At 42.0% G+C, this 9,873-nt stretch overlaps 1 protein-coding gene across 1 annotated transcript; it reads left to right on the top strand.

Annotated features, from left to right (window-relative positions):
• Positions 1-7,702: 7,702 nt before the first annotated feature.
• LOC147631108 (expansin-A11-like) lies at positions 7,703-9,668 on the top strand. The gene is made up of 4 exons (XM_086809436.1): positions 7,703-7,959; positions 8,127-8,276; positions 8,425-8,719; positions 8,826-9,668. The coding sequence occupies exons 2-4, from the start codon at positions 8,129-8,131 to the stop codon at positions 9,127-9,129; spliced, it is 747 nt and encodes a 248-aa protein (XP_086665562.1). The 5' UTR covers positions 7,703-7,959; positions 8,127-8,128; the 3' UTR covers positions 9,130-9,668.
• The last annotated feature ends 205 nt before the right edge of the window (positions 9,669-9,873 follow it).

Genomic DNA, 9,873 nt, shown 5'->3' with positions numbered 1-9,873 from the left:
TTCTTGCCCTTGCTTCTTCTCAACGGTGGCCCGTATTTCAAATGGATGTTAAATCTGCATTAGTATCATTGCTACGTGGCTTGCATGAGCCATTAAAGTCCCACACAGACGTAAAAGTGCTTAAAAAATGGCAACTTAGTGTATTTTCATGAGTTAGAATTATGAAAAAATGCAAAAGATTTTTCGTTGCCATTACTTTAAGGTTTTATTTATTATATATATTTAAATATAAAATATATCAAAGTAGTATACATTCCGGGGTTGAAAGAAAGTTTTTTTTTTTAAGGCGGCACTTATATTGACTTAGAACTTAGAGAGAACAAGAGAAATACATCCATAAAACAGAGAGAAGCATTTCATAAATACGACACCAATTTTTTAACTCTCTGGATCGTGCCAAGAAGTATTTCATAAATACGACACCAAATTTTTTCCTTCCCGCTTCTGCATTTACGATCAGCTTTTGGTCCATGGGAGTTACTGGTATGAACCCGTTTCTTGGGTGGAAATTGGCCCTGGGCCCATATCTATATATCTATATAGTAGATTATAGTACAGCCTCACAATATTTTTTTTTTGGGCACCGCTAAATGTGACCCACTGACCGGACTGTTTTCGTGGCCAGCAGTTGCGCAGGGATTAAAAGCTGAAAATTTGATGAAAAGAAAAGTTGCGCAGGGATTAAAAGCTGAAAATTTGATGAAAAGAAAAGTTGAGCGACTGGCGTTGCCAATCGCCAACGTCTGTCTCTCCGCCACCTGGCCAGCCTACCCCTCCATGTTGCAAAAGCGCAGGGCAGCTTGCGGGTGAGATCACAGCTGTCAGAACCCCCTTTGCGAAAACCGATAACGGCATTGTCTCCACTGGGGCCCGCCCTAACCAATGACAGTTGCCTTTGGACTGTACTGACAATGACCGCTCTCTACCGTACCACCAATTACGACTCCCCCGCAATCAGCGGCTTTGAGAAGTAATGAAGAAATTCAGCCGAATTTTGAATTTTCTAAACTCCACGTCACCCAATCCCTGAAATTACGAGCTTTTCAAATATTTTGGCTTTTGCATATAAAACATTTTGCGTGACTGTTATATTATTATTTTTTCCCTTTTTTAGAAATTAAGAGATCGATTTTCTCCGAATTTTCTACCTGAAAAAGGAGTTCGCATATATATATATATATATATATTTTTTCAGCAATTTGCAAAGTTTAATGGTTTTCTCTCTCAGTACCTTCGCGCTGCCAGTTTTCTGCCGGCGCAAGGTAGTTGTCTGGCATGTTCGTAGTTGAGAGCACATGGGTGGGCCACGTAACAGCCGTGAGCCCACCCATGTGTCCTCTGTTTGTACGTCGTTGGACTTGTGCAAATCCATTTTATTTTGAAAAAGCAGGATGGTGGTACTTGTACTACCTTGGGCAAAAAATCTTTGCACTCAAGGTGAAGCCTAGAGTTGTGATCTTTCACAATTAACTAAATTTATATCTTTGTCTAAAATTTATAGATTTTTTCTTTTAAAACAGTGGCCTAAGGCCTTCTTTGCCACCGTATGTTCTAAGAGGCCTTTTCTATACCCTATTTTCTAAGAGCCCTTTTCTTGGAAGGTTTGAAGGGCTTTCATACCCTCTCAAGGCTTCAAATTTCAGCACTGGTGTGAAAGCTCCCAGAGGGAGCCTCAAACATTCAATAAGGGTGTGTGAGTCAACAAAACATTCAATTTGGTAGGAATAAGTAATGGAGGTGTTTTCTTCTATACTTTTAACTCTGCTTTTGTTTGAGAGTGTTGTCGTCATTGTAATAGTTGTGTGGGGCTTTGTTAAATGAAGACCAACCTCTATAGGAACTTCCAATTAGTCGTTGATAGCACTTGGGTGGGCCGTAGGCCCGCATGTCATCTATTGATACATTGTTGGACGCATTTGTGAAAATGCATTATAGTTTGAAAAAGCAAGATGGTGGAAGCACCTGTACCTCCTTGTATGCCAAAAACTTGCAAGCACACAACTCAAAGTGAAATAGTGTAGGTACACTTAGCTAATGGTAGATCTGAGTTTCCTTTGATGTTATTACTAGTAGAAGCTTTACCATGCTCGCTCTCAAAAAATATGTGCATTGTGCCCAAGCCTGACATTTTTCATCCAATCCAATAAAATTTCGACAAATATTCTACATGTTGCAGGATACCATATTCCATTAGCATCTCATAATCCTTTTATTTTGAGACAAAACTTCCAAATCCCTCTCTCTCTCTCTCTCTCTCTCTCTCTCTCTCTCTCTCTCTCTCTCTCTCTCTCTCTCTCTCTCTCGCTTTGTGCACATGCACGCATGCATGACGAGACTCTTCGACTAGGAGGAGGAAGCATTGGAAGGGTTTATTAAAATAACTAAAATGTATAAATTTTATTTTTAAAATAAGAGTCGTGAAAATCCTTAGCCTATTTTCTTCAATTTGAGCCAGTAGACTCTAGAACACCATTTTTTCCACGGTAGGGTTCATCAAATTAATTGATTAACATATCACTTTCCTTTTGAGTTTGGGCCACATATTAAGGTCCATTTAATGGTGGAGAGTTATTAAAAAAAAAACCTAAAACCTTACTTCACAAAATTTTTCAATTATATGTATTTATGTAGAAATAAGCTATTTTAGATCTGGGACATACCTTACCTAGCTAGGATAAAAATTCTTGATGTTTAGTTTCTAGCCTAATATTTGATTTTAATGCAATCACCCAAGATAGGTAGGGTTGTACTCAATATTTTTTTCCAAATGCAAATCATTTTCTGATAATGAAAGGGAACAATCATGCATTAGTTTGTGTTCATAAAAACCTACAAATTATATATGCCCTTACCTCTTAAAGTGGAGGTAGTTGGTTCGAATCCACCCTAGTGGCATGTAATTTCTTTTTTTTTGGAAAAAACTAAAATTATATTAAGAGAGCTGCTTTACAAGAAAGCTTTTTATAAAGAAGCTTAACTTAGGCAAAAAGACCTTTAGCCATAGATTGCCCCATGTTGCAGTTACATGGTTGCTTGCATTTCAACTAGTTCCAAAATGTAGTGAATCAAATTGTTGTCTCCCTAAAGCTCAAGGCCATGGCCTCCTCCTTTTTTATCTCTATATCCTTTTCTGCTTCAGCTACGTCATTGGTCATGTTAATGAGGTCCACTTCCATCTTCTCCACTTGGTTAACTTCAAGCTCATCAATCTCCTTCAACAATTCGTTCTTGGATTCCTTTAGAGCACTCCTCATCTACACAGTTCAAATTGTTTTAGGCCAAGAACCAAATCACCTTATACATTCTGAAAAACCCACATGTTCTTGTTAACCTAGATAGTCCATAGATATGTAGCCATAATAGCATTCCATAATTTAGTTGAGATGCCATTGTTGGTTTCCCCTAATAACTGCTCTTTCTAGTTCAGCTCTTGAGGGAACTAGAGTGGCCAGGAGTTTGAGAGCCTTTGAGTTACAAGGGCCAGTGATAAACAGGTGCGGAATGGTTTCAGGAGCTTGCGTGCACTTGGGTCGTACCCCTTCCCCAATCCCTATCTTGTGTGCTTTCTCATTTATCCATAGTGCTTGGTGAGCCATAATAGACATCTTAGGTGGGATGATCCTATTCCAGATTTTACAAAATCTAAATTTCCAAGTCATCTATCCCAGGTTAAGTGCCACCTGTTTGTTCAATTTAATGTGGAGAGGGGGATCAAGCTTTCTGAACTAGGGGACAGGAAGTAATGAATCCTTCCCCCCCACACTATTGCCCTTATCCTGAAGGTCCCTTTGTAGTGGATGAAGGCTACAAAGTTTCTATCCTACGCAGAGCTATTCTAGTTTGCACTAGGATTAATTTTGCATCATTCAGTCTATACATGTCTTTCAAGGACTCTTTGGTTAGCCACTTTTTTCCCTGGAAGCTCCATAGATCCCCCTAGGTTTCCAAACCCACATTTGAGGGTCTCGCAGGAAATATAGTAAATGAGATCAAGATGGTTTTAGAACTACCATCCTGCCAGCCATAGTTTGTTAAAGCCCCTTCCACTTGTTAAACTTATGTTTCACTTTTGTAAGAATCCATTCCCATTTTTTGTGTTGACTTTCTCCAAAGTCCATTGGGATACCTAATAATCTAAAAATCCTCCCTTCTGGTATAACTTGACATCCTTCAACCAACAACCATAGGGGGGCTCTTGAAGCAAGGTTCTAATACCCGTTTTAGAGTGGTTAACTTGAGAGCCAGAGGCTAAAGAGAAGACTTGTAGGTAGCTCCAAAAATATCTTAAGGATTGTTCATCATTGTGCACCATGATGTTGGTGTCATCAGTAAATTGTTGAAGGCACATTTGGTTGTGGCCACCATCAGGAAGGGTAATCCCTGCAAGCACCCTTTTTTAATGCATTCTTCTATCATCTAACCTAGGACTTTTGCAGGCATAGCAAATAGCAAGGAAGCAAGAGGGCATCCCTTTCTTATAGACCTTCTGAGGACAAATGGTGTAGATAGCTATCCATTAAGGGCCACTCTTGCCTTGGCATTTCCAAACAACATATGCACATACTTGGACCTAACCCCATGTCTTGAAGGGATTGAAGGATGAAATCCCATTCCAATCTATTATAGGCTTTATCAAAATCTATTTTGAAGACGACAAGTCTTGGTTTGTGGTTTGAGCAAGTTCAAACCCTTCAAAGAGAGCTATGACGGCATATAATATGTATCTACCCTTGATAAACCTTTTATGTTTCTTTCTAATCTAGGCATCTAGTTGCACTAACAAGCAAAGGGCGAAGGCCTTAGCAAAAACTTTGTAGGCAGAAGACAACATAGTTATGGGGCTCCGGTTGCTCAAAATGTCACCAAATTGGAGGGATTCTCTCCATACCATGAGAGAGGGGGGGAGGGGGGGCATGATTTCTTTGAAGCTTTTGAAGAAATCTCTAGGTAGCCCATCCAAGCTTAGGCTTTTCCATTTTTTAAGGAGTCAATGGCTCCAAATCTAGTTTGGCTTTGAATAGCTAATTGCCAGACCTACCATTTTCCTTAGTGAGGTCCCTCTCAAGCAAGCCAGCTAGAGAGGCAAGAACTATCTTCTTCCTACAATAAGCAATTCTTGCACATGCTTATTGTCTTTTAGAAGACATGGTTGGGGATGTATTGAAGATTGCCTCAAAATGTGAGCTAACAATTTAAAGATTTTCCTCCATGGAGAAGGCAGTATGGCCATTTGTGTCCTTCATCATCGAAATAGTGTCTTTAGCCTTCTTCTTTTTGAGGATGGCAAAAGTTTCTTTGTTGGGTATATCGCCTTTGCTAGCCCACCGCTCCCTCAAGAAAAGCTGCACCTATTTACTTTCCATTTCTTATTCCTTCATGAGGTGTGCTGCTTTGTATGTAGTGGTGTTGGTGTTCAATTTCTTCCATGTTGACCTTACTCTCCAACTCTTATAGCAACTTGAATTTTTCGTTTTTTTTGTTGCACCTTTGTTGGTCGGCCCTCTTTTTAACATGTTTCAACATTTCTTGGGTCTGCTTGATATAGCCGTGGACCAAGCCCTAGCTAGAGAGACTTTCTGAGAGAAGGCAGAGTGGAAAATGGACTCCAATTCATTGCTAACATATTCTAGCTAAAAGAGGTTGGGGTCGGCATGGAACTAGCTTGCTTTCATGTTGTTGCCCATTTTCTGAATAATGGGCTTGTGGTCTGATACCTGGATAGAGTGGAGGAGTGTCACCCTTGAGTTATTCATATTCGGGGCTAGTGTACCATAAAGATAACATCTATCTAGTTTGGCTTTGAATAGCTGAATGCCAAACCTACCATTTGACCACGTGAACTCTTGAAAGGGTGCCATATCTACTAGATCATGGAATGTTTTCATGTTCATCTAGGATTTGAGCTCTTGTCCATTGAGAACACGCCCGAGCCCCTCGAATCTGTCAAGTGGGGATTCCACAATGTTAAAATCCCCTGCAATGATCATTGGGAGATTTAATTGCATGAGGGAGTCCTAGAGGGCTTGCCTGGAACTGGCTGGCCTTGAGGCATATATAGAAACCATGTACCAAGGGTGATTAGTAACCATTTTCGCTACTACCCATCCGTTGTCTGGAGGATCAATAATGCATCCCTTTATCTCCTTCTCCCATTTTCTATGAATTCCAGGGCAGCTCCCCCACTTCGATGGGTATGGTTAGTGAAGAACCATAAGTATTCTTTAGAAATTCTATTGAGGTTTGAGCTCAAGTGTGCTCCTGTGTCTTTCACCTCTTGCTAGCAGAGACAGTATGGGTGCCACTTTTCCTTGAACATCCAGTTTTTTAATCTGGTTCGATTTATGGGGATCGGTCAATCCCTGAGTGTTAAATGATAGGATTTATCTAAACATTATTTTCTTTGGGATTTAGGGATGGGCTTGATCTTGCCCACTTGTATTTTTTCAACAGGTATATGTGATTTTGAACTCATAACCACCTTGAGGCAAGGTCTTGGGGGGTGAGGGATTGGGCTAAAGAGGGGGTATCATGCAGTAAGCAGTTGAGCTGAGGAGTTTGGCTATTAACTAAGAGCTTCCTAGCCTGGGGTACAGAGCATGGCAGTCTCTCTTCTTCAGGAGCAGGACAAATTAAGGGTTGCTCCTCCTGAAAGTCTATATTATCAATTTCTCTTTCTAGGTTCCTTGGGAGGAGTTTTGCATGTTCGGTACTTGGGATAAATTCTTCATCAGTCGAATCGCTATCCTGATTGTCTTCAGGTAGGGTGGGATCTGTGAAGTCCACCAAAACAGGGGGCGAATCTGTTGGTGTTCCATTGCTTTAAGTGGACTTCTGAGTCGTGGCACGAATTCCTCAGCCATGTTTGGTGACTTGTTGGAATCCCTCATTGTCCCCATGGGCTTCTTTTTGGGGGGGAGGGGGGGGGGGACATTTTCCTTACCAGATACATGGGGCAGGTTTTTAGTCGAGCAATTTCTGATGAAGTGTCCCTGCTTGTTGTAGTGAAAGCATGCATTTAGTAGATTTATGTATATGATGAGTTGCTCTATGCATAGGTCATCCCTCCCTAGGTTGATTATAAGAGCTTTTGGAAGGTCAGCATTGAGATCCAGAGCTTGACTCCGGCATGCAATTTCAATTTAAATACCAACTCTCGTAATATATATATATATATATATATTTATATATATAAAGTGGCACAATATTTTTGTTTTAACTTGAAAACTTTATTTTCTTGATTTAAAAAATATACAAAAATGTACATATTTATCATCGGGCGGTAGCTCAGTCGTTAAGGCGTTTCGTTGTCAAAACCCAGGTTATGGGTTCGAACCCTGCTGGCTACCCCGATTGATGCCTTGCCCTTGTGTTCCGATTGAAGCCTTGCCCCTGCTTTGTGGGATAAGGGGGGTCCCATGGGTACTAAGCCCACTTCCTAACGCCAAACTTTTAAAAAAAAATGTACATATTTTTTAATTAAAAGTTTTCCCTCATTTTTGGGAAAACCCCTGCAAATTTTACAAAATTTTCAATTTGTAACTTTTATGATTTAGTGAGTGGTTGAGACTGGAGAGATGTTTTCCATGAACACACTGTAACAGGGTGCCAGCCGATTCTGCCAACTGTCCACCAACAATGTCCAGCCTAGCGGAGACCAATTTCATTGTCCCATTTACACCTATAGGGACCTATCCTGTAGGCTAAACCACAATCATCTTTTCACAAGCCCACGTTTCTTCTTGGCAAATTGGCCCTACTTGTAGGCTTCGTGAATGTTAGGACACACAGAGAGGCCTATGATGAGTGAGTAGAGGAGCTCGTGTAGATCTCCCTACTACCTATATATACCCCTCTAATCTCAGTCATTTCTCCAAGCTTTCGCCTGGCAGCTCCGTATGTGGGTTGCTTCCACAGTGCCTATCGCTTGCTTAGCGTCCTAGGAAACCTTTAGAGTCCAAGGTACTCCTTCCTGTAGTACTGTGTCACATTAATACGTCCTATGTTAAGCTGCTAATGTTCATAGATAGTCTATAGTGCAATCCAATTTCTATACGCTAGTGCCTTCTACAAAATCACGTTTCTCTGCTTGATCTTGCTAATGTTTGAATTTTGCTTGCCTTTCACAGCAATGGCTTTGCCCATGTTTTCTTTGGCATTTGTCGTCCTCTTGAAGCTCATGCCTGTTACATTCGCTGGTTATTACGGTGGAGGAGACGCAGGATGGAATGAAGCTCACGCAACCTACTATGGAGGCAGTGATGCCTCAGGCACGAATGGTAATGAGAGGCCTGTGTGTTTTCAAAGAAACTGCATTTGTTTTAGCGCGCGCGCGCGCTTAATTTGGTGTTGAGATAAGCACCTTGGTTAATTTACTTAAATACACTTGGGTTTCACTAAGCTTCTTGAGGTGTGGTGCAAGCACAGATGGTGCTTGTGGATATGGCAACCAAATTTCTGCCTATGGTACTCTTACAACCGCTTTGAGCGCCCCTCTCTTCAACGGGGGTCACACGTGCGGAGCGTGCTTTGAAATCAAGTGTGCGAGCGACGGATGCTTGGCTGGGCAACCTTCAATAGTGGTGACTGCTACGAATTTGTGCCCGCAAGGCAGCAACGGTGGGTGGTGCGATTCTCCGTTGCAACATTTCGACCTTGCCGAGCCAGCCTTCTCGCAAATCGCCCAAGTGCAATACGGCCACGTCCCGCTTCTCTACAGAAGGTAAGCCCAATCTCACACGTGCCAATCTTACCATCAAATTGGCGCCGAATTGTGATTTTGAAATTCTAAATCCGGTTGTGATAATTGCCGCCGTTATGAAACACAGGGTGCCTTGCCAGAGGTCCGGCGGCGTCCATTTTCAAGTGAACGGCCACACGTTCTTCAACCTCGTGCTTGTCACCAACGTTGGCGGTGTCGGAGATGTGATGTCGGTGGAAATCAAGGGCTCCAACACTGGGTGGCGTCAAATGGAGCGGAACTGGGGCCAGAATTGGCAGGACGGAGGAAACCTTTGCGGCCAAAGCCTCTCATTCCGTGTGACAACCAGCGACGGGCGCTCCATCACGTCCTACGACGCGGCCCCGGCAGACTGGCAATTCGGCCAGACTTTTGTTGGGACACAGTTTTAATTCAAAAAAAGAAATCAGCAGCAAATATGTAGGCGTAGTAGATAGTCATGTGTGTGTGTTTATCTGTAGCTCCTCCACGTAGGATAGTATGGAATAGTGGAGTGAAGGTAGCCCGATTTCTTCCAACCAACGATACGCATGTGACCAAGCGCTTGAGGTGATCGTTTACAAGCCACCCGGCAATTGCCGTGGTGATCGCGTGAAGCCACCCGCGCTTGCCCTTGCGTCCCCTACTAACCCAAATCGCCCCTTGATGAGCAAAATCTTCCCTAGGCTCTCATGTGCCCCCATGTTTTTTTTTTGCCTCCTTTGAGCCTTGGTCATTGGGCACATTAGCTTCATGCCTTTGAGCCTTGGTCCTGATGGAAGTTCTTATTATGTTGCACTTGTTAGCTTTGGTCCACCCCTTTCTGTGAGCTAAGATGAGCTTTGGTCCACCCCTTTCTGTGAGAGTTGTCATCTTATCTTCTCCCTTCTTTAATAATTGAAAATGGAAAGCATTTGTACTCTCTCTCTATATATAGAGCAGCGTCTTGTTACTTGTGTTGCCTATCTCCCTCCGTTTACTTGATGCACTATTGTGCCGTGTCTCTCCCTCCATTTACTTTTGATGTAGTTCATCCAATTTCTATGTGAGCTTATATGTTAGAATCCGTGGATGCATTACATATTTAGTCACAATCTTTTTTATTGCATTTCAAGATATAAGAAAGTCAGTTGGGGCACTTGACTACTTAATTGTAT

This window comes from Cibotium barometz, chromosome 15, assembly GCF_041138505.1.
Source record: "Cibotium barometz isolate CiBa-2024 chromosome 15, ASM4113850v1, whole genome shotgun sequence".
NCBI lineage: Eukaryota > Viridiplantae > Streptophyta > Polypodiopsida > Cyatheales > Cibotiaceae > Cibotium > Cibotium barometz.
The sequence above is the reverse complement of the archived record's forward strand: the minus strand, read 5'-3'. Positions and strand labels throughout refer to the sequence as shown.

What these genes read in the sequence shown, in the direction of transcription:
- LOC147631108 (XM_086809436.1), top strand. Translation starts at nt 8,129, where the DNA reads ATGGCTTTGCCCATGTTTTCTTTGGCATTTGTCGTCCTCTTGAAGCTC. An exon ending in TGATGCCTCAGGCACGAATG is followed by an intron (nt 8,277 to 8,424) that starts GTAATGAGAGGC and finishes GTGCAAGCACAG; the next exon opens with ATGGTGCTTGTGGATATGGC. An exon ending in GTCCCGCTTCTCTACAGAAG is followed by an intron (nt 8,720 to 8,825) that starts GTAAGCCCAATC and finishes TATGAAACACAG; the next exon opens with GGTGCCTTGCCAGAGGTCCG.